This window comes from Penicillium vulpinum (assembly GCF_028829585.1).
Source record: "Penicillium vulpinum strain IBT 29486 chromosome Unknown utg000002l_segment0_segment0, whole genome shotgun sequence".
NCBI lineage: Eukaryota > Fungi > Ascomycota > Eurotiomycetes > Eurotiales > Aspergillaceae > Penicillium > Penicillium vulpinum.
The window spans coordinates 1,155,820-1,177,916 of record NW_026643242.1 but is presented as its reverse complement, the minus strand read 5'-3'; the positions used below and the strand labels follow the sequence as shown (position 1 = coordinate 1,177,916).

General features: G+C 50.2%; 9 protein-coding genes across 9 annotated transcripts; 3 read left to right on the top strand and 6 right to left on the bottom strand.

Moving 5' to 3' along the window:
* Window positions 1-859: 859 nt before the first annotated feature.
* On the bottom strand, window positions 860-2,989 carry N7479_003528 (DEAD/DEAH box helicase; the record flags this gene model as incomplete). Its single annotated transcript, XM_057251225.1, has 1 exon — window positions 860-2,989. The coding sequence occupies one exon, from the start codon at window positions 2,987-2,989 to the stop codon at window positions 860-862; it is 2,130 nt and encodes a 709-aa protein (XP_057110550.1).
* Window positions 2,990-3,799: 810 nt separating this feature from the next.
* On the bottom strand, window positions 3,800-5,029 carry N7479_003527 (peptidylprolyl isomerase; the record flags this gene model as incomplete). The annotated part of the gene is made up of 8 exons (XM_057251224.1): window positions 3,800-3,966; window positions 4,058-4,221; window positions 4,277-4,340; window positions 4,394-4,474; window positions 4,525-4,628; window positions 4,693-4,709; window positions 4,780-4,857; window positions 4,919-5,029. 8 exons carry the CDS (start codon window positions 5,027-5,029, stop codon window positions 3,800-3,802), a joined length of 786 nt encoding a protein of 261 aa, XP_057110549.1.
* Window positions 5,030-5,276: 247 nt separating this feature from the next.
* On the top strand, window positions 5,277-6,031 carry N7479_003526 (mitochondrial 37S ribosomal protein uS13m; the record flags this gene model as incomplete). Its single annotated transcript, XM_057251223.1, has 4 exons — window positions 5,277-5,279; window positions 5,338-5,382; window positions 5,466-5,732; window positions 5,834-6,031. 4 exons carry the CDS (start codon window positions 5,277-5,279, stop codon window positions 5,876-5,878), a joined length of 360 nt encoding a protein of 119 aa, XP_057110548.1. The 3' UTR covers window positions 5,879-6,031.
* A 207-nt stretch (window positions 6,032-6,238) lies between these two features.
* N7479_003525 (uncharacterized protein) lies at window positions 6,239-10,638 on the bottom strand (the record flags this gene model as incomplete). Its single annotated transcript, XM_057251222.1, has 5 exons — window positions 6,239-7,581; window positions 7,648-7,793; window positions 8,055-8,801; window positions 8,883-10,417; window positions 10,486-10,638. The coding sequence occupies 5 exons, from the start codon at window positions 10,636-10,638 to the stop codon at window positions 6,239-6,241; spliced, it is 3,924 nt and encodes a 1,307-aa protein (XP_057110547.1).
* Window positions 10,639-11,430: 792 nt separating this feature from the next.
* Window positions 11,431-14,702, top strand: N7479_003524 (putative zinc metalloprotease; the record flags this gene model as incomplete). Its single annotated transcript, XM_057251221.1, has 3 exons — window positions 11,431-12,325; window positions 12,378-14,449; window positions 14,511-14,702. The coding sequence occupies 3 exons, from the start codon at window positions 11,431-11,433 to the stop codon at window positions 14,700-14,702; spliced, it is 3,159 nt and encodes a 1,052-aa protein (XP_057110546.1).
* A 466-nt stretch (window positions 14,703-15,168) lies between these two features.
* N7479_003523 (mitochondrial 54S ribosomal protein bL34m) lies at window positions 15,169-15,695 on the bottom strand (the record flags this gene model as incomplete). The annotated part of the gene is made up of 2 exons (XM_057251220.1): window positions 15,169-15,538; window positions 15,619-15,695. The coding sequence occupies 2 exons, from the start codon at window positions 15,693-15,695 to the stop codon at window positions 15,169-15,171; spliced, it is 447 nt and encodes a 148-aa protein (XP_057110545.1).
* A 528-nt stretch (window positions 15,696-16,223) lies between these two features.
* Window positions 16,224-16,736, top strand: N7479_003522 (uncharacterized protein; the record flags this gene model as incomplete). Its single annotated transcript, XM_057251219.1, has 1 exon — window positions 16,224-16,736. One exon carries the CDS (start codon window positions 16,224-16,226, stop codon window positions 16,734-16,736), a length of 513 nt encoding a protein of 170 aa, XP_057110544.1.
* A 318-nt stretch (window positions 16,737-17,054) lies between these two features.
* On the bottom strand, window positions 17,055-18,687 carry N7479_003521 (zinc metalloprotease; the record flags this gene model as incomplete). The annotated part of the gene is made up of 5 exons (XM_057251218.1): window positions 17,055-17,287; window positions 17,345-17,537; window positions 17,593-18,339; window positions 18,401-18,583; window positions 18,673-18,687. The coding sequence occupies 5 exons, from the start codon at window positions 18,685-18,687 to the stop codon at window positions 17,055-17,057; spliced, it is 1,371 nt and encodes a 456-aa protein (XP_057110543.1).
* Window positions 18,688-19,732: 1,045 nt separating this feature from the next.
* N7479_003520 (translation initiation factor eIF2 subunit gamma) lies at window positions 19,733-22,009 on the bottom strand (the record flags this gene model as incomplete). The annotated part of the gene is made up of 10 exons (XM_057251217.1): window positions 19,733-19,853; window positions 19,913-20,717; window positions 20,781-20,898; window positions 20,970-21,002; window positions 21,072-21,085; window positions 21,145-21,161; window positions 21,247-21,257; window positions 21,338-21,563; window positions 21,619-21,640; window positions 21,742-22,009. The coding sequence occupies 10 exons, from the start codon at window positions 22,007-22,009 to the stop codon at window positions 19,823-19,825; spliced, it is 1,545 nt and encodes a 514-aa protein (XP_057110542.1). The 3' UTR covers window positions 19,733-19,822.
* Window positions 22,010-22,097: the final 88 nt, after the last annotated feature.

Genomic DNA, 22,097 nt, shown 5'->3' with positions numbered 1-22,097 from the left:
TCCTATTCGGAGAAAATCAGCCTCCACGGACCCGAAAGTAGAGGACATGCAGTTGCAGGTCAAGCCAACGCCATACAGAATGCAAAGAATACCATTTTGTTGGTTCGAAACACACCAGCCGCGCCGTGAGGTGCAACGGCAAGATATCCAGTATCCGAGAAGCCCGGAGAAAGGAAGCGCACGTTTTGTTTTCGAAAGAAAAACCGACTGCAGAACGCATGAGGGCAGCAACAGAAACAAATGTCCGCCATGAGATACCGACGCTGTAAAAAGTCTATGCTGCACATGATGAATGCAGCCATAACAACACCGAGAAGATGAATGCGAAGAGAAAAAGAGAACTTTTCGAGATGATAAAAAGTCATCAATCTCCGCTCGGCGCACGCGCGTCACTCGAACGTGTCCCCAGTGGGGATGCTCGAACATAAGGGGTATCTGACGAGAGCGGACATAGAAAAAAAAAAAAACAACGCGTTCTATGATGTCCATGCAGTTTCGATCACAGGTTGCTCGAAGGGAGAAGCGATGTTCCCCAAGGGCAAAAAAAAGAAGACCGGACTGCGCGAATGCCTCGTATCCAGACAGGGCGACATTGGAACGCCATGACTATAATAGATAGGAGAGACACGAGAAGAACAACAAAGGAAAGCAGATTAAAACATGCGCAAACAGGAAAAATATGAATCTAAAACAAGCGTAGGAAAGTCGTGCAGTCATGACAAAGCCGTCCCTGAGAGAGAGCACAGGTAGAAAAGAACTCAGGGACTCAATCTGATCGTATCCGTCAAAGAGAGACAAAAGAAAATAAAGCAAGGGAGCCAATCAGACCCGAGGGCATCGTCAAAGGACCACGACTGATTTACCACCAGGAGGATGGGCCGGAGGAGCCGGAGGGGTTGCCGTAGCTGCCACCACCGCCACCGCCGTAGCCAGCACCACCACCGCCGCCGTAGGAGGGGGCGGCACCGCCGCCATAGCCGCTACCGCCGTAAGAGGGAGCAGCACCACCAGAGCCGCCGTAGCTGCCAGCACCACCGAAGCCACCACCCATGCCGCCAGGAATACGACGCACATCACGAGTGGCAGCAGCGCCACGGCCACGGCCACCACCACCGCGGCCACGACCACTGCTGAATCCGCTACCTTCGCGGGCGATACTCTCCAGGAAAGCAGGAATCTCCTGGTGGGCTTCCTTGAGGAGCTCGAGCAAGTCACGAACAACACCACGGTTGCCACGGTTGAAGAAAGCAGTGGCGATACCGGTGTTGCCGGCACGACCAGTACGACCAATACGGTGAACGTAGTCATCAATGTCAGTGGGGAGATCGTAGTTGATGACGTGGGTCACGTTAGGAATATCGAGACCACGAGCAGCAACGGCAGTGGCAACCAGAATAGGGCAACGACCGTTACGGAAGAGCTCCAGAGCACGTTCACGCTCACGTTGGGTACGATCGCCGTGAATGGCAGTCGCAGGGAAACGCTGGTTAATGAGGAAATCGGAGAGCGAGTCAGCCATGCGCTTGGTCTCGACGAAAATCAAAGTCAGGCCAGTGCTGCCATGGGTGTGGAGAATATCCAGCAGGACAGAGCGCTTGTCAGCATCCTCGACATACTCGACCTTCTGAGTGATGTTCTCCGAAGTACTTCCGACACGACCAACAGACAAGAAAATGTAGTCCTTGAGGAAATCACGAGCGAGCATTTGGATATCGCGGGGGAAGGTGGCCGAGAACATGAGTGTCTGGCGATCATCAACACCGGGCATATCCTCACCCTCGACAATGCGGCGAATTTGGGGCTCGAAACCCATGTCCAGCATGCGATCAGCCTCGTCAAGAACGAGGTACTTGATGTTAGCCAGGGAGATACGGCCACGCTCAATCAGATCAACCAGGCGACCGGGGGTGGCAACGAGGAGATCGCAACCACGCTCAATCTGACGAAGCTGGGATCCGATATCTGCACCACCGTACACGACGCAGGGGCGAACCCACGAACGGTAAGCGAACTTGCGGGATTCCTCGAAAATCTGAGAAACAAGCTCACGAGTGGGGGCAAGAATGAGGGAGGTGGGGTAAGCCTTGCGCTGGCGGCCGTAGCTGAACTGACCACCGCCACCACCCTGGGCAGGGGCAGCAGAAGGACCGTTCTGGAAAGCCTGAGAGAGGATAGGGAAAAGGAAACCACCAGTCTTTCCGGAACCAGTCTGGGCACAGGCCATAAGATCACGGCCATTCATGACAATGGGGACTGAGTACTTCTGAACGGGGGTAGGAATGACATAGCTGGCGAGCTTAATGTTGGCAATCAGGTGGTCGTCCAGAGGAGGGTTAGTGAACTGGGTGACAGGCTCTGGGACATCATTTCCGGAGGCCTCGACGGGAATATCATCGTAATTGGAGAAGTTGATTCCAGTCTGCTGCTTGGTGGGGTCGTTAGGAACACCAAACAGCTCGCGCTCTAGGCGAGCATTGGCGGGACCGGGAACGTGCTTGCCATCGCGCCACTGGCCATCGCCTGAGCCACGACCTTGCGCAGAGCTACCACCACCGCTGTAGCTGCTGCTGCCGCCGCCACCGCTGCTGCCACCACCGTAAGAAGATCCTGGGTTTCCGTAAGCATTGGGATTGAAAGGTCGGAGTGTTCCATCGGGGTTCCAGCTGGTCATACCGGTTGCAGGGCCACGAGGGCTGAAGTTAGGAGCATTAGCGTTGGCCCAGTTGCCACCAGCATCACTAGAAAGCAGAAAATCAGTTGCCGCTTCATGAAATTTAGTCTTTTGGGTACTGTACCGAGGACCACCGAAGCCAGGTCCAGGAGCAGCAGCATCAGCGCTAACATTGGGGCCGGGGGCGGGACCAGAACCGGGACCACGCTGGCGAAGGTGAGGAGGAATATAGGCGGCACGGCCAACAGGGGCGTTACCCTGGGGGGCGTGCTGAGACTCGTTAAGGGAAAGGTTTCCCATTTGCAAACCGTCGGCCATTTTTGCGGTTATTGGAAATGTCTATTAAAAGCAAGAATTAGAAGCTGCTCAATATGTCGACCGGAGCAGGTAAAGGATATTGCGTACAGTTTTTTCTGCTTCACCGGAAAAGATTCGTCGTAGATAAAGCGCAAGTAATCTGGAAAAGATACTTGCAGAGAATAATAAATCCACGTAAAGTGTATCTTTAGAAAGAAGATAGAGAGAGAGACGGTGAAAAGATCAAATCGCTTTTCTGTTTCACTCGATAAGAAAAAAAAAAAAGATCGAGTAGCAAACAAGAAAGCTCAGAAAAACCACAGAGAAGATGAAAATGCAAATCTCCGGAATCTAAGAACTCTAGAGAGAAGAAAAGAGAGAGAGAGTAGTGAGAAAAAAGGGATGATGGAGGGGGGTTGAATCAAGAGAAGAAGAGAACGGGTGGATGAAGTCTGTGGGAAGGAGGCAACAAAAGTTGGAGAGTTGGGGCTCCTGTGTGGCTATTGTAGGTACCTTGAGGGAACCTAACTTAATAGTGTAAGTTCCTGCCTACCAGAAGTACTGTTCAAGTACTCACCGCCACTGAAGAAATTTCTACCCGCCAGTTGCTGCTCGCGGGCGGTCTGGATGACTTTCTGACTAAGACGAGAGGCGAGTGATCTGACTGGATCTACAGTCCACCAAAGTATATCACCACCTACGTGACCAACGTAACGTCGATGGCCGATCTATTAGTTATGATGTATGAGAGTCATCTGACGTCAAAATCCAGGGCTTTAGGATGGGGAGAAAAGGTACAAAAATAATAGATAATTGATCTAACATAATCTCTTACGCATCGTACTGTTCTTTCTCTTGGTGTTGCTGCTGGCCACGCCGACGGGCAATCCAGATACCCACAATAGCAACTAGGACGAAGAAAATCATGACCAGTTGCAGGGAGTAAGATGGCGTAGTGGCCTCGGGAGCATTGGGAGCCTGGGGCGCTTCGTCGAGTTCTTAATATATCCAACATCATCAGCCACTTCCGACCAGCAGCAGAGGAAACATCGCGCAGACAGTCACCTGTCTAGAGCTCATCGCGGCTACCTTTGTCCTCGGTCTCGGGCACAAACTCGAGCTCACCGCTCTTTACGATCTTAACTGCCAGCTTGGGTCTGTCGCTGGGACCCTTGGGAACGTTTTGGATTTTGTCAACAATCTCGTAACCCTCGAGGACCTCACCGAAGACGACATGGCGGCCATCGAGCCAACTGCGTGGTTTGAGTCAGTTATTGCACCAAAAGAAACATTGCAAGGTATACGAACGAGGTGATAGCGGTGGTGATAAAGAACTGAGAGCCGTTGGTATCCTTGCCGGCGTTGGCCATGCCTAAGAATGATCAGATACCTGAGACATTGAATAAAAGAGGTGGAAATGCCTACTCAGTTGGCCCTTCTTGGTGTGACGCAGCTTGAAGTTCTCATCCTTGAACTTGTTGCCGTAGATCGACTTTCCGCCAGTGCCTGTATACACTTAGCATAATGCAATATAACCTGCTTGGAGGTTCACAAACCATCGCCCTTGGTGAAATCACCACCCTGAATCATGAAATCTTTGATAACACGGTGGAAGGTAGAGTCCTGATAGCCAAAGCCCTTCTCGCCAGTAGCCAGAGCGCTGGAGGTGGGTTAGCATATGCAGAATAAACGTTTCAGTCGGTGATATAGCAAGTCTATCATACCGGAAGTTCTCAGCGGTCTATAAAAACGAAAATGTCAGCAATAATCCTCAATTGCTAATTGTTCCATGGGGATATAGTTCGACGAACCTCAGGGACAGTCTTGCCGTACAAGCCCATCACAATGCGACCGAGAGGCTCATCTCCATGCTGAATGTCGAAGTAGACCTGTCACCAAAAATCAGTACCGCTTGCATATAGACTGAGCCAGAGCATCAATGTCAATCACCTTGGTGGTAATCTTAGGGCCACGAGGCTCCTTGGACTCTTGGGCCTGAACGAGCGCGAAGCCAACGGCGAAGACAAAGAAAAGGGACAAGAAAAGATTCCGGAAAAACATGCTTGCTAATTGCCACTGCTCTGGTAGGATACAGTGAAAGGGGGAAAATGCAGCAATTGGGAGGGGAAGAAGGCCAGCTTGCAATGCCGTGCGGAGAATACACAAATTAACGCCATGTAATTCAGGCACCAATCGACTACGGAAAAACGTTAACGTTGACGGGAGGATTTCTCCCGGAGTTCAACGAGAGTAACAAGTGACGGCTCCATACAATTGTCAGGACACCAGCCAGCCAACACAGCTCAAGATGGTACCATAGACACCATGTACGATATATTCCTCAAAGAAACCCCACTAATAACTCTTAGGTTTTCATTCTTGGTGTCAATTTCCCCGAGCGGAACCTGCTCAAGGCAAGCCAACCCTGACGATTGCGCCCGCAACCTCGATATCCCAGCCCCATTGATCTTCAACTAACGTGCATTGAGCACAACAGAAATCCCTCGAGACCTTCTTCGGAATTGGCGGCAACAGCTCCGGCCGCCTCATGGCCCGCTTCAACATCCACCCGACCTGCCGCGTCGGCGAACTGGCCAACAAGCAGGTCCTCGACCTCACAGCCGTGCTGTCCGATATGAAAATTGAGAATGATCTGCGCAGAGAAGTTCTGAACGATATCAAGCGCATGAAAGAGACCGGAACTTATCGCGGCCGACGTCATGCGCTGGGCTTGCCTGTGAGGGGACAGCGGACACGGACTCAAGTGGGTTTCCCTTCTCCCCCTCGTGCTCTATTCATATCTTCGCCTGCGCTGCCATATATCAACGACGCTATGCGAGTTCATGGCTAACAAAATCTCAACAGATCAAAACTCCTGTCAAGTTGAACCGCATGGAGCGGAGACTATAAACTTGGTGGTGTTGTGTTCGATTGTTACTTTTATGGGATTGTCTCACTATTTTGCGCGAGAGGCATGGATTTGGCGTTTTATTGATTCCTGGCACTCGACATTTGCCAGCTTGTATGTGAATGGAACCCCTCTGTGGATGTATTATAGGCTAGACATAAATCAGAGGTGAATGGAAGCTTCAAAACAACACTATATGTACGGAAAAGTCGTAGTGACTATCAGGTTGCGATTTTGATATGTATTCAATTGGGAGCTAAAGATATACGCGAAGGTGGAAAAGTAAGGTGGAAAAAATATATGTAAATCTAAACTTTTACCCTCAACCAAGTGTTAAACGCCAGGCCCATATGTGCGTGCAATCATGCCTCCGAAGACAGTACGCCTTCGCCGCGGTTGATTTGGATCCGCTTATCCTCACCCGCGCTAACAATGCCCACCGTCTTGTCCCAGCACACGCTGAACACCTTGACACCTTCACCGCCAACACGCTTGCTATCCGACTTACCCTCCTCCTCAAGGCTCTTCCGGGTAATCGAGTAAACGCTCTCACCAACAACACCTTCCTTGTCAGTCTTGGTAGACCGAATATCCCAAATTCTGCACGTGCCATCGTGGCTACCGCTAATGAGACCGTATGTACTGTGGGGGTCACGGGCCAAGCTCACGACAGCGTTGGTGTGGCCTCGGAGAGTCATAGCAGCCACAGTCGTGGCAGATGCACGGGGGTCAATCAGAGTGATATGGCGGGCGGCAGTACCGGCAGCCAAGAGGCTGAGTTCAGGGAGGTGCTCGAGCGAGAGGAGCGAGTGTGATGTGGTGCGAGTATCAACCAGAGAACCGGTGACCAAATCCCAGGTCCGCAGGGAGTGATCCCATGAAGCCGAGTAACCAACGGTAGCATCTTTTCCGTCGAAAATAGCTGCAGAAACAGGTGCCGTGTGAGCTGATAGAAGGGTCAGAGGACCACGCTGTGGTGTGCTGACGGACGTGTTCAATTTGCGGCGCTTCGTGTTCCGAGCATTGCTGGAAGGAAGCAGGTTCTCAGGTGCTGCCGGGGCATCAGCCTTTTTGGTTGACCAGAAACCAACGGTGTTGTCTGCCGAACCAGTCAACAGACGGTTGGACTTGGCATGAACTGCTAGTGACTCGATTCCAGCCTTGTGGCCGTACAACTCCAGTTGAGGAGAAATTTTTCCAGTGAAACCACCTTCACCCTCGGTATATTTCCACAATCGGACCGTGCGATCAAGACCTGCCGATGCAATCTGGTTGGGAGAAACGAACTTGGCGGCTCTGATAGAGGCGGTATGGCCACCATCGGCGGCGGCAGGAGAGGTCGCGATAGTCTCAGACGACATATTCCAGATCCGAAGCAGACCGTCGTAGCTTCCTGATAAGATTCTTTCTTGGCCCTTGGTGAAAGTCGCACCTGAGGCCCAAGATGCAGCAGGCGAGGTCGTGGAAAGGACGTCTGTCGCGCTAACCCAATCATCGTGCTGGAACGAGGCGATGTGCAGGGGAGGGATCAAAGCTCGGACATATTCAATCTCGAGGGTCGTCTCAGCAGAGATACCATTGTCGACCAAATATTCATCAATCGAGGTCCGCAAAAAAGTTCCATTGATCAAAAACTCGAATGGGATGGGCTTTTCACTTGAGAGAAGGTTGTTCACCAGTGTCGACAGCGCATATCGTCGAAGGCCTTTTTGAAGGAAGAGTTAGTACTTAATGCTGCTGTTTATAATTTTTGATCAGCAATGGGTCTTACCAGTAGGAACGAGGATTGGGCCGGTGCTTTCAGGCAGAGCAATATCCTCCTGCTGGCTGATAAGCTGCACTCGAACTTGTATCTGCGCAGACTCTGCTGCATCAGCAGTGATCAAATCTTCACTCATTGTAAAATCGTTCAAATTGCTGTTGATGTTGTAAATGGAATCTTTTTTGGTGGCTGTCGCATTTTCGGCGGGTGAGGAAAAAATACGGTGACCCGTGCGGCACACTTGCGCAGAGCGCGGAGATGGCTCCACTCAGTCTATGTACATACATGTAGTTTGATTTCAATACACTACAGCTTTAAGATATCTGAGGAATATATAGTATTTCTATTGCGTAGGTGTGATTTATCCTCTGGGTGCTCTTCGAATCTCCGAAATAGCACGTCGCCGGTAATCAGACTCTGCAAACAGGGCCTCAATCAAGTCAATCACCTCGTCAGCTGAGAACTCCAAGCCCAACTCTCCTTCGAGCCAAAGGAATTTGATATCGGCAAGGGAGCTCTCCAGAATATTGATCATGTATTGGAACCGGAGCCAACTCGGAACATAGATAGCAGTGACGGGCAATGCCTCGGCATCACCATCTGTCTCATGCATGAAGAGGTCCTCCAATTTTGAGAGTTGGTTACAGAAGGAGACCAGTTGCCTTGACTGATCCTCCGAGATATCACCCAGATCTTCGATGTCGATAACCACCTTGTTGATCACAGTAGACAAGAGAGATCCAATTGATTGGAGCAGCGCAGAATGAGACAGTATAGGTTGCCATTCCTTGTAAACATCGCGAATTCTGTCGACAGTTGCGCTAACAGAAGTCTCGCAGTCTGTTTGGAATGGCTGCTCAGAGCATTGTCCAAATCCTTGGGCACCGTCAAGCAGATCCATGACGATCGTGCGCTGTGTCTGCATTTCTTTGCTATACGCAAGTTTGCCAAATTTCTCCAAAGCTTCAACGTCGGGCTGAAGTCTGGGCAGTTCATGTTCCTCGACGAGTTTCCGGATTTCATCGGCAAGGTACAGGCTATCATTATAGAGGTACATCTGCCCTGAATTAAGCTTCAGCGAGTAGAATGTGGACGATGTAGCTTTGAACATGGCCAGGATCAAGGTTGGCAGTGCAAGAAGACCAGCACCAGAAGAAGCGACACTGGAATTGGAATAGCTGAGCTCTTGTCAGTTTGATACACCCCCCAAAAAAAGCAGACATGAGTAGGATGGCATGACTTACGCAGGCTGCGAAATATCCTTTGAATCGGTGATTTGCTGCCGCACCACCCCTAGAACAGACTCAGGAATATCGGTGATTGTGAAGACTTCCTTTAGCGTGACCTCCTTTGGTGATATAGATCCAGTTACGTCCTTCTTGTCGGTTGGTTTCGCCGCTACTGCGTTCTTGGGTTGCAAAGGCTTATTATCGACTTCTTGGTCATCTTCATCCTCATCGCCCCAGCCCCAAGCATCATCGGGGTCATCATCTTCAGTAGAAGCAGCTGCATGTAGTTTTGCGGTGTCGGGAGTCTCCTCAGTCTCCTCCTCATCAAGGCCCCACGCACTAACGTCTTCCTCATCTTCCTCAGGCTTTGCCGTTTCTGCTTTCTTAGGCTCATCTTCTTTATCGTCATCCCAGTCCGCATCCCAGTCATCATTGCCAGCACTCTCCAATATAGCACCCTCAGCCCGAGAAACCTTTTCCTTTTCAATCCTTTCGACCTGTTTCGTTGTTCCCTGGCTAGCGGCAAGGACTTTGCGAACGCTATCGAGCGAGTCGACTCTACGCCGAGTCAACCACAGGCGTGGAGCTTGGTTGGCCCACGAGACGAGTTCTTCTTGGCCAGTCCAACCCCAAGAGTCTATCTTCTTAGCGAACTGTAAAACATGGTTCAGAATGTTCTCAAACTCGGCGAGGCCACCTAGATTGGTGGGAATAGCAGATGACAACCACCCGGATATCGCCTTTGAGGAAATAGTCACAATGAATGATTCTGAGAAATTTGCAGACACCGATGGCGGTAGGTTTTCTCTCAAGTAGCGCAGAACGCTGGAAAGACGATCCAAGGTCTCCATCGCGGTTGTTTTTGACGCCTCAGGCTCAATGCGAATGCTGGTCTCCGTCACCACCACACCATGGCTAGTTCCATCAGGGCGAGGTAGCAAGATCGGATTTATGATCACAGAAAAGAGATCCTTTTGTAGCTTCTCATTAGCAGATGCGAGTATATCAAGTCGGGCCAGCGACGTGATGGTGCTCTCAAGAGAATCTGCACCTGCATCTGTGCCGCAGACATAGAATTCGCCTTTTTGTCGGTCAACTTTCAATTGATCAGCCCAGCGCGAACGAAGCGCCTCGACAATCTCAGATCGCAACAGCGACACCTCGTCAGAGAGTATGCCCATCACATTTGTATTGGTAAAGAAGGCATCCTTTCCAACAGCTGCATCGGTAGACTCCAATTGCTCAATGGCGGTGGTGATCTGGCCATTTCTGAGGGCAGCTCGTCCAGTTTCCAGCTGCTGGCACAGACGGTGCACCTCCTCCAGGGTCCCCGCTACGGCCTGGTTGAAGGCAATCTCCGTCTCAACCAAAGCGACTTTTGCCCTCGCATCTTCCACCTTCGCCTGCAGGGGTTCGGTATGCTCATGTTGAGCGACTATTTCTCGCGCAGTCAATCTTGAGCGTTCTATGTCGGCATGAAGTTGTTTCGCTTGGATAATCCAGTCATCGGCATCGAAGGTGTTCTCGCGACTCAAGTAGCTAATCTCATTCTAAACAAGTAAAGCAGCGCCGATCAGTAATCACCGACATGCGTGGATGGACATTGGAGACCCCATACCTCTACCTGCTCACGTGCCTTCGATATAAGCTCGAGTTCCCTGGCAAGAGCAGCTGCCGGGAACTTACCAGCAACTACACTCTCCTCGGGATACGTGCCCTCGGTGACGAAGTCTAGCACCGCCTGGCACAGCTCCTCGGTATTTCCTGGCATGACGCAAACTTCTTTTGAAATGAAGTTCAAGCTATCGGGGGACACGAGCCTCGGAGCTTCTGAAATAGATGGGACACGTAGAGAGTCAAGCTATCAACAACCCGTGACCTTGGGCGTCACCGCCCCCACGTGGTGTATGCTGTATGCTTTCGCTCTAGAGGTCTAAATTCATTAGAAAATTAAATACTTTATATCTTTTGAATTTGACTGGTTGCAAATAATTCGAAATCTAATATTTCTCTCTTTGTTATATCAATTCTTTCAGTCGCCCGCTTTGTAAGGAAAACGGGAGGTTCTCCCCCAACCTTTGGAAACTCCCGGTCCAACACACTTTTAAAGACATCTCAGACTCACCGTGTCTCGAATTCTCCCCCTGAGCCGGAGAAGTACCTGTTTTCTGTAAGTCAATGTGAATTCCGTTCTTACTCCTTATTGCCTATCGAACGGTCAAGTGTATCAACCTTCTATCCCCAAATTTTTTGCTCGCCACCCCACCTATGTCCCTTATCCTTGGCAATATGTTGCAGGCCTGCTTGGTTTGTCCTGAAAGGACATAATTTGGAAAGGATCTGCTTGTTGCTTTTGTCCCTATCCTATTGGAACCCAGCTCGGGGTGAATATACTTTTCTCATCCGACTTTTGTACTTGTTATCAGACTATTCCTCATCGTGAACATATTTATGTACTCGTTGTACCAAATTCCTAGCTAAAGGACACGAGTTGCTAACTCAAATAACTAGACTGTCAAGCTTACGGCGAAATATCTTCACTGGGTCTGCCCCATTGATCAATATGTCGCCCTCGGTGCAGAACAGTCACTTCAAACTGCTCCAGCAGTTCAAGCCTGATTATTCGCCGAGCGAGTTCACTCAGTATGAATCACAGCGCACCGGCATGAGAGTGGTCGTTATCGACCAGCCAGGTCCTAAAGTGAACGGTTATTTTGTACTTGCTACTGAAATCCACGATGACTCGGGTGCTCCTCATACTCTGGAGCACTTGTGCTTCATGGGTTCCCGCAATTACCGCTACAAGGGCTTCCTGGACAAGCTGGCTACCCGTGTGTACTCCAGCACCAATGCCTGGACGGCAACTGATCACACTGCCTACACGCTGGATACGGCAGGCTGGGAAGGCTTTGCTCGTATCCTGCCAGTCTATCTGGAGCATGTGATTGCTCCTACTCTGACTGACGAAGGCTGCTATACTGAAGTTCACCACGTCGATGGCTCTGGAAATGATGCCGGTGTCGTGTATTCCGAGATGCAGGGTGTACAGAACAATGCTGCTGAGCTGATTGACCTGGCAGCCCGGCGATTGACATACCCGCCTGGTGTTGGCTTCCGCTATGAGACAGGAGGTATGATGGAACAGCTTCGTGTCTTGTCTGCGGAACGAATTCGTGAGTTCCACCGTGAGATGTATCAGCCCAAGAACCTGTGCCTGATCCTCACTGGAGAGGTCAACAAGGAAAACATGCTGGATATCTTGGATAAGTTTGAAGACACTATCTTGGATGTCATTCCTAGCCCAGATGCACCATTCAAGAGACCCTGGGTGGATTCTAAGCAGGCTCCCTACTTAGAGAAGTCCACTGTTCAGAAGGTTGAGTTCCCCGAGGAGGATGAATCATTTGGTGAAATCGAAATTCGATTCATGGGACCCGACTGCACTGATACCATCTTATGTGAGATTCAACCTTCCCCCAGACATTTGAGATAATACTTATAATATCATAGCCGGAGCTCTCAATGTATCGCTTTTGTACCTGGCCGGTTCATCTGCAGCCCTGCTAGAGAACATCCTTGTTGAAAAAGAACAGCTCGCCAGTGCCATTTACTATGCAACTGAGGACCACCCTAGCATGGAGGTTCGTTTCACATTGACCAGCGTGGAAACAGAGAAGCTGGAAAGTGTGGAGAAGAGATTCTTTGAGATCCTCCAAGATGCGATGGCCAAGGAACTGGATTTGAAGTATTTGAAAGAGTGTATCGCCCGACAGCGCCGAACCTGGAAGTTCTCGACTGAGTCTTCTGCTTCTTCGTTCGCAGAGTACGTTATCTCTGATTTCCTATTCGGAAAGCGCGATGGCTCGACTTTGATGGATGTCGCAACTCTGAAGGAATATGATGTCCTTGAGACCTGGTCCGAGGACCAGTGGCGCACTTTCATCAAGAAATGGATCTCGGATGCGGCCCATGTCACTATCTTGGGTGTCCCATCCCAGAAGATGTCCGCCACGCTGAAAAAGGACGAGGAGGACCGGGTCGCTGCTCAGAAGGAGCGTCTTGGCGAGAAGGGCCTGAAGGAGCTTGCCGACAAACTCGAAAAGGCCAAGGCAGAGAATGATAAGGAGATTCCGCAGGAATTGCTGGAAAATTTCGCTATTCCCGGAACTGAGTCAATCCACTTTATGGAGACCAGTACGGCTCGTTCGGGTGCTGCCCTGAAGGCTGGACGTCCCGACAACAAGATCCAAACGCTTGTTGATGCCGACAAGTCTGACCAGTCCCTCTTCATCCACTTCGAGCACATCCCTAGTAGCTTTGTCCAGCTCTCAGTTCTCATCTCAGCTGATTCCGTGCCCGTTCAGTTGCGTCCATTGCTGTCCATCTACACCGAAGCGTTCTTTAACATTCCGGTGCAGCGCGATGGCAAGACAATTGACTTTGAACAGGTTGTAGTTGAATTAGAGAGAGACACCGTTGGATACTCGATGGAGACTGCTCGTGACCTTGGAAACTCAGAGATGCTCCGTGTCTCCTTCCAAGTCGAGCTGGAGAAGTATGAGAACGCCGTCGCCTGGCTGCAGGAGCTGTGTTGGAACTCCGTCTTCGATGTCGAGAGACTCCGCGCTATCAACTCTCGTCTCTTGGCCGATGTGCCCGACTCCAAGCGCAGTGGTGAAGACATGCTTGCCGCTGCACACGTGATGGTTCACTACGCACAGGAGTCGATCACCCGTTCCCGTTCCACCTTGGTGAAGGCTCGCTACCTCAAGCGTGTCAAGCGTCTGCTCGCTGAGAAGCCCGAAGAAATCGTGAGCCGCATGGAGGAGATCCGCAAAACGCTCTTCAAGCCCAACAACGTGCGTATCATTGTCATTGCCGATCTCGAGAAACTCCAGAACCCCGTCTCCGCCTGGAAGCCCTTCGCCGATACCATGGGCAGCAGCACTGATTTGCAGCCGATCACTAACCGGCGATCCCGGCTGAGCGATGCCGGCAAGAACATTGGCGGCAAGTCTTACATTGTCCCCATGCCGACTGTCGACTCGTCTTTTGCCTATGCCACCGCCCGTGGTCTGGAATCGTATGATTCCCCGGATCTGCCCGCACTACTGGTCGCGATTTCATATATGAACGCAGTCGAGGGTCCCCTCTGGGTTGCAGTCCGCGGCACTGGTCTGGCGTACGGCACTAATTTCAGTTACAACATCGACACGGGCTTTGTCAACTTCGATGTGTACCGATCCCCGAACGCACACAAGGCATTCGATTCTAGCAAACAGATTGTTGAGAACTATCTGTCCGGTGCTACGCCTTTTGATCCTTTGATGATGGAGGGTGCTATCAGCAGCATCGTGGTCAACTATGCCAATGAGCAGATGACTGCCGCCAGTGCTGCCCAGGGCAGTTTTATCCGCCAGGTCATTCGCAATTTGCCTAGCGACTATAAGGAGAAGATGCTCAAGAGTGTGCGCACAATCACCACCGACCAGATCAAGGGAGCTCTGCGTGATATCATTTTGCCGTTGTTTGATCCGAAGACCGCAAACTTGGTTGTCACCTGTGCGACTGTGTTGGAAGAGGTGAGTTATTCCCCAGACTTTTCTTTGAAGATATGAATTGCTAACTTTTGATTGCGAACAGACTATTAAGCAGGGCTTCGAAACTTCCGGCTTCACTCCTACAGTTCAGCCTCTTAAGGAATTCGAGGACGACTATGGTTTGAAGGTTGGCGATGAGGAAGAAGACGAGGACGATGATGAAGATGACGAAGATGATGACGAGGACTCCGAGACCGGATCGGAGGATAGCGATGATGGAAGCGACGACGAGTGATATGTTTGATGAACGATCTCTACATGGGTAGCGGGGAGGATCACATAGACGGAATTGTGGTGTCGAGAGACTCTACATGACCTAGACCGTGATTAATCTACTCTTTTACTTGTTGCAAACATGCTGCAACCCAGTATAAACACCGAACTCTCGACTGAAACAAACAAAGCTGAAAAATTCGCACTATAAATGTAGTCACACACATCCTCAGGAAAGGTAAATATGGTACACGCCAAACAAGACCCGCCAGCAACCGTCTTGCCTGAACCCGAAACCAGTCTTGAGGACTATAATAGTTTCAAGAATGAATAAATCGGTGATTTCCCCCTAATTTCTTACCACCATCACTGTGAGACTGTATGGGTTCTAATCAATCTAACCCACACCAGTCCATTGTGGTATAAATCCCACCATCTTCCACGCCAACCCCCAAACAATTCAAAGGTCACACCTGAAACGAATAGGATTACCAACTCAACTCCTTTCGGCCCTTAAGAGTCCTCCGAATAAGAGTCTTGCGCCCATTCCTGTCCTTCTTGCGCGCTAGATATCCATGGCGGCGCTTTTGAACCCGTCGTGACGGGCGGAACGTCACACGGCGCACGCCTAAGGAGGCACTTGCGGAGAACGAGCGGGACTGCGATGGTGCTTTCTGGGATAGGAGGGATGACAGAGGTGAGAAAGCGGAGGCGGTTGAGGTTGTGGTTGGCGAGGAGAGGCGGGCGCCGAGCGTTCGCGAGGGTTGGAAGCGGGTTGGCGTGGAGAGGAGGGAGGAGAAAGATCGGGATGAGAGCATTGTGGAGGGTGTGCTGGGTTTTTGCGGGATTTGGGCGAATCTGTTGTCAGATGGAGTAGAGCCGTTAGCTACCTAGGTGGTTTCGAGGCTGGAATTGGCTGGTTTGGGGGCTTTGCGTACCTGCTCATCGGGGTTCGCATGGCCGATGTGGTGGCCCGGAAGGTTGAGGGCACAGCCCTGGCGCGGAGGCAGAACATTTCGAGGGCCCTGGCTTTGTTTGGAGGGCAATTGAGGCGGATGGGAGAGCTTTCTGGGGCTGGAGATCGAGTGAGGCCTAGTGGACAAGACGCGGCGTCGGAAGACAGAAAATTAAGCGCGGAGCCGCCAGCACGGACCCGCCTAGAGATGTATGTCTACAATAATGTACGGTAATGGCTTGGGATATATAGAGGAGGGAAATGAGGTGATTATAAGTGTAATTCCTGCTTATATCCTATACTACTATACTAGGTTTGTTTAGCTGTCAATAAATATCAAACTATAGTTGCAGCGCATCCCGTTAAGAAGACATACCCGATCGGGACTAGCGTCACCGAACTTTTTTGATCTCGAGGTGCGAAATACTCAACATCGCTTGTGCAACTCTCTGTCCTGCTCGCAAGTCACACTGAACTCAAGAGAAATCCTATCCTCAGCTCCCTCAATTGCACCACCGGTCCAAATCACTCCACAACCTCCACCACCACCGCCCGCCCCTCAACCCGGCGAATACCAATTTCATCAAAATGGCAACCCAAGGTCCCCAGGCCCTCCCCCCAGTCACAGTGCAAAGCACACATACTATCAGCCAGTCTGCTGCGCATGAATTCCTAGCCGCCTACCTGGACCGCGCTGCGACAGACCCATCGTTGCAACCCAACGCCAGCATCAGTGAGCACGGCCCCGTCTCACGGACGACTGCCGCAGCACCGAATCTGATCCTGCACAACCTAAAGCGCGTGCAAGCGGGTCTTGCTGGCGAACTCCTCGGCCGCGATCTGACAGTCGCGAAGCAGAACCCCGGAGAAGACTATTTGGATGTTGCTGCGGGTATTGTGCAGACCAACAAGCACGATCAGCTGGACGATAGCAATGATCTTACCATGAATGACGCTGATTACGGCATGGAGGCTGAGGCTTTCGCGACTCAGGAGGCCGGTATTGATAAGGAGGAGCGCAAGCGCAAGAAGAAGGAGAGGCGGTTGGCGGAGAAGAAGGGTAAGGCGAAGGCGAAGGCTGAGGCCGAGGAATCCGATTGAGTGTTGTGAGTATATTATATATTTAGTTGTAGGCGTTGCTGCATTGGGTCGGAGTCTTTTGTCTTTCATTTGTTCTATTTCTCGATTACTCTGGGCTGGGTTGGGTTTTGGACGTACAAAAAAGTACTGCTCGCATTTCATGTCTGGACAAAAAGTGTCATTTAGAGTTTAGACGGATTGCTACAATCCAATCAATACATAATGGAACATTTCCAAGCCTCGCTTTTGCTTCTCGAGATTGGCACTCCAATATGTCACTAGCACAAAAAAGACCATAGCCATATGATATGAAAATCGCCAGCATGACACGCATCCCGTTTACAGCTCGCGGTCCGCGGCCTTGACGGGCTTTTCACTGTCTTCCTCCTTGTTGCTGGTGACCTTGCCGCCCTTCCAGCCAAGCGCAGCGAGACGCTCAGTAAGGATGGGGTGGGAGTAGTGGTAGCTAGCATAAATCGGATCAGCGTCCATGGTGCTCAGGTTCTGAATCTGGAGCTTCAGGAGCGAGGAAGCGAGCTTGTCGGAGTAACCAAGGTTCTGGGCAAATGTATCTGTGGGGTTTTGTTAGTAAAGCTGAGGGTATATGTAATAGATGGAACAGAACATACCGGCCTCAAATTCGAACTTCCGGCTGAGGATGTTCATGAGAAGTTTGACAACAGCATCCATAGGAGCCAGGGCATCGGAGAAGAGCAGGAAACCAATCATGATAGGCTGTTCCTTAACGAATCCAAAGGACTGGTACAGTGACTTGTTGTTGACAAAGACAGAGAAGAGAGCGAAGATGTAGAACATGTGGGCCTAAATTGCACAGTTAGTGATGGTTTGTCAGAAGGGCAACTAAGCAAATTTGTACCTGGGCAATGCCGAACAGCTTGGTGGTGTGGCTGAGACTCCAGTGGCCAAGCTCGTGGCCCAGCACAGCAACAACCTCTTCAGGCTCGGTCTTTTCAATCAGAGTATCGTAGATGACAATGTGCTTCTTCCATGGCAGACCGTAGAAGTAGGCATTGCTGTGGGCACTGCGCTTGCTGCCGTCAATGACATGGAGCTCGGAGAGAGGGAAGTTGAGTCTCTTGGCCAGGTTCTCAACACCAGTCTTGAGTTCACCGGGTTGAAGAGGCGAGAGCTTGTTGAACAGAGGCAGAATTGCAATGGGGTAGATAGTAATGGCGAAGACCTGGAGGAAGACACCGAAGAGCCAGAGGTAGTAGTAGAATGAGCTGTCAAACTTCTGAACAATCTTAAGAATGGCACTGATAATGGGAGCTCCCAAAACAATTCCAAGCATCTGACCCTTGAGCATATCCGTAACCCAAAGCTTGACCGTCTGTTTGTTGAAACCGAACTTCTCCTCAAGCACAAACGTGTTGTAGTACGAGATGGGCAGCGAGAGGATAGTGCTTATAATGTTGAAACCGAAGAAGAATACCAATGTTTGACAAATTTCGCCTTGGAACCGATCAGGGAGGTACCGAGCCAGCAACAGACCGCTGAGGCCCCAGATCTTGGGAAGGACATCGCCGTAGATGAATGCAAGGTTTTGGATTTGACCGTAAAGACCGGAGACGAAGCTGAACTTGGCCTTTGCGCGACCGTATGCCTGTAGTGATATTCCAATGAGCCTCTGTATATGGTTAAATGCTCCCTCGTCGGGTTCATACCTGACTCTGGTCAAAGACCTTCTGGGTAACCTCCCCTGCGAGAACCTGGGGAGGTTTTGTCCGTTGCAAAAACTTGTACTGTCGAAGCGAGAGGAAACCTTCAAGGACGAACTGGCCCAGTGAAAAGCCCACAAGCACGTTCTTCCATGGGAAGAACGGGCGGTCGAGCAAGCGCGCCAATTGCTAGAGGGGGACGGTCATTAGCGACGTATCCACGGTGGAAAGCATATTCATCATGCAGACATAATAATATCTCAATCAAATCAACTTACCTCGAGGATATACATGATTGAAATCGCGCAACTAGGCGAAGAAAGGGGACGTTGTTCAGAGCAGAAGATGCTACTTTGTTATTATCGGCAGCCTTAGTCAGATCTCATGCATCCCCGGGGCCATCCCGAAGTCACCCCAAGGCCATTCCCAACGCAACGTCATCTCAGTAATTGGGCCTATTAATTAACTAGGTTCTTGTTGATTTTAGGCCAAAAATCTACCATATGAGACGAGGAGTCAAAAGGAGTTGGTTGTATTTGATTATACCGATATTTTACAGGAATAACTTTTGCGGATGGCTGGTATAACGGCCAAGCAGGGCAATACTCGACAGATTGTATATGTCGTCTATATTTAAATATTACCTATGGAGTACTATCGCTTGACTTATTCTAAATGTAATACTACCGGTGGCTTAGAGCGCACCGTCATCCCTTTGCGGGGCGGTATGAGCGGTTGTACACTTTGTAATTGTGGAATATATATCCAATCCAACATGCGAACTGTATAGTGGGAGCATCTACCCTCATTTGTAGGTGTTTTTATTATTATCCTTAACAGACGAGAAGCCTATGTGTACATCGATTAAACAGGTAGAAGTTCTTGAATTGTGTCAGCCCTAATTTCTCTGCATTTTTAACCACAGACCTGTGTAGGCCTATCTACATAATAAAGATCCGATGATGCAGACAAAAAATGAGCAATGAACAGGAAACCTCTTGAAAACAACTCCCTCGTACGATGAAAATAAAAAGCACATATCTTATTCGCCGACTTCATCTGCATCTTGTTCGTCGTCCGTCCCTCAGATCAAACCCTAACATGTAGCCGCGGACCAGGTAGACTAGTCGCCGACATGCATGAAGAGGTAAAGCGATCAAGGTGGCGACGATACAGGACTGCATGTCTCCTCCATCTTCTCTATTCAGCCCGGGGAATCAGTTAAATCACGTCTTTAATTTTCCGACTCGTTATGACCATAAACTTTTTTGCAATCATGGATTGCAAGACTCGTGTTCGAGGGAAGGTGGGCTGAGATCGTCGTCCGGGGATATATCAAGATTTATGTGCAAATCAAATTCTCCGACATAACAGACCTCATTCCCCAAGATCCCCATTTCGAACTGGGAAATCGTTGTAAGGGTTGCTTTACTGCTGCACAGGCTCGAGGGTGTTACCACTGTGAATTGAAATAGTCAGCATTTGTCACTAGAAGTAATACCAAACCAGTAGACTTACGCAACAATGTTGGCCCATCCAATCAAACGCCAGTGCTTCTCAATTCTGCGACTAATGGCGATCTTCTCGCCAACTTCCGTACAGGCGGGGCTGGTCAAGCTGAGCTTAGCGGCATCGGCCTTGACACCGAGGACCTTAGCACCAGTAGCAGTAGAACCGATGTTAACCATCAGGACTTCGTTCTTAGCAAGCTTGGCGACCTTGGCTTGCTTGCCGTCAGCGGTCTTGACACCGAGCAGGCGGCGAAGCAAAAAGTAGTTGACCTCGATCTCGGTGTAGATAGCGGGAAGACGGCCACGGTGACCGAGAACGAAACCAACAAGACGATCGGCACGGCAAAGAGTAGGATCGACACGGGTACCGACACCGATCAAACCACCGGGAACAGCAAACTTGAGGTCATTGTGCTCAGCGAAGAGAGACACGATGCGGGAGAAAATTGGTCGGCACTGGATCTTGCCCTGCTCGTCCTTGGTAACGAGACCGGGGCGGATCTCGATCTCATCGTTCAGCTTTACAACACCGGTAAGAATGGAACCACCAGCAACACCACCCTTGAGCTCATCGATTTCGGCACCGGGCTTGTTGACGTCGAAGGAACGAATGATCATCATATGAGGTGTATCCTGGAAGTTACGAATGGGAATAGGGATCGTGTGAACAAGTGCCTCGTTGACAGCATCGATGTTGTACTTCAGCTGAGCTGAAATGGGGATAACGGGCGAGCCGTCAGCAACGGTACCACGGATGAACTTGAGAATCGACTGATAGTGCTCGAGGGCGTTATCGCTGCGCATGAGGTCAACTGTTTTAGTTTCGAATGTCAGTTCTTCACTTCATCGACAGTTTGCGAGGAATATGATGTTACCCTTATTTTGGAGAATGACAATGTGGTTCAACTTCATGATCTCAATGGCAGCCAAGTGCTCCGAGGTTTGAGGCTGGGGGCAGGTTTCGTTTCCGGCAATCAAGAGGAGAGCGGCATCCTAGTGAGATGATGTTAGCTTGTCACCGATCCCTTGAAATCTCAAGTGCTGCAGTGGGGGATGAAACCTACCATGACCGCGGCTCCTGAAAGCATAGTGCTCATCTGTGCAAAGCTGGTTAGCATCAACTCCCAAAGAGAAGCTGGATGTCGCGCAAGAGAATGGATACTAACCAGAATATCGTGACCTATGATTGAAGATTAGCAATGTTCCAACTTTGGACAGAAACGGATATAGCGAACATACCAGGGCAATCAACGAAACTTTTATTTTGGATTAAAGGTTAGCTTATAATCAATAAAAAAAAACCCCCTCCAGGTTGGGGCATAGGTTGGGGATTTATGATACCTGACATGACGCTGTACCAGAAGTTAGATTAGGACCACTTGAAGCAGGCTCTGAGTTTGGCCATCAAAGGGGAAAAATCGGGAGTACATACCAGCAACTGGTAGCGGCCAGTACATCCTTCGCGCTCACATGGCGGGTCGATTTCCTTTTCACTCTTGAAACTCTTGTAGCATGTGGGCCGGGGGCACTCGGGGCTGTCACACTTGTAAATTTTCGCATTGGCGTAACCAAGCTTAATGGTAATGTTACGCTCAAGTTCGTTCTTGAAACGAACAGTCTGGACCTCAGAGATGGCCTTGACGACGGTGGATTTACCGCTATGATTAGATTAGTATGCGTGTATGAAGAAAAGGACGAGAGAGGGTGTCTAACTGGGCGACGTGACCGATGGTGCCTGATAATCCCGTCAGTAAATTTGTCTAGAAAAATGGAATCCAATAAATGAAGGGCATTTCCGAACGCAAAACTTTCAAAAACCAACAATCAATCACATACCGATGTTCTGAGTAGCTTGCCGGCAGATGATCTCTGGCGAAAGAGGCGTCAATTTGGAGAGGTCGAGGGTTTCCGGGTTAGGTTGCTCGGGCAGTTCTGGGCGCTTGATCTGAGGAGTAGGTTCGGACCGCTTCATGGCCGACTTGATAGGCTTCTCCTCCTGCTCAAGGGGCTCTTGATCCTCAATCTCTCCGCGAGCGTTGTGGGCATCGAGCAAAGGTGAGCCGGGTTGGGATCCCTCGTCGGAGAAATCACCGTTGGAAGCCATGATTGCGAAATGGAATAGAGAATCAACTTGCGATCAGCGACTTTTAAGAAAACGCAAGGTCGATAGACGAAGCTGGGTGGAACGGTCG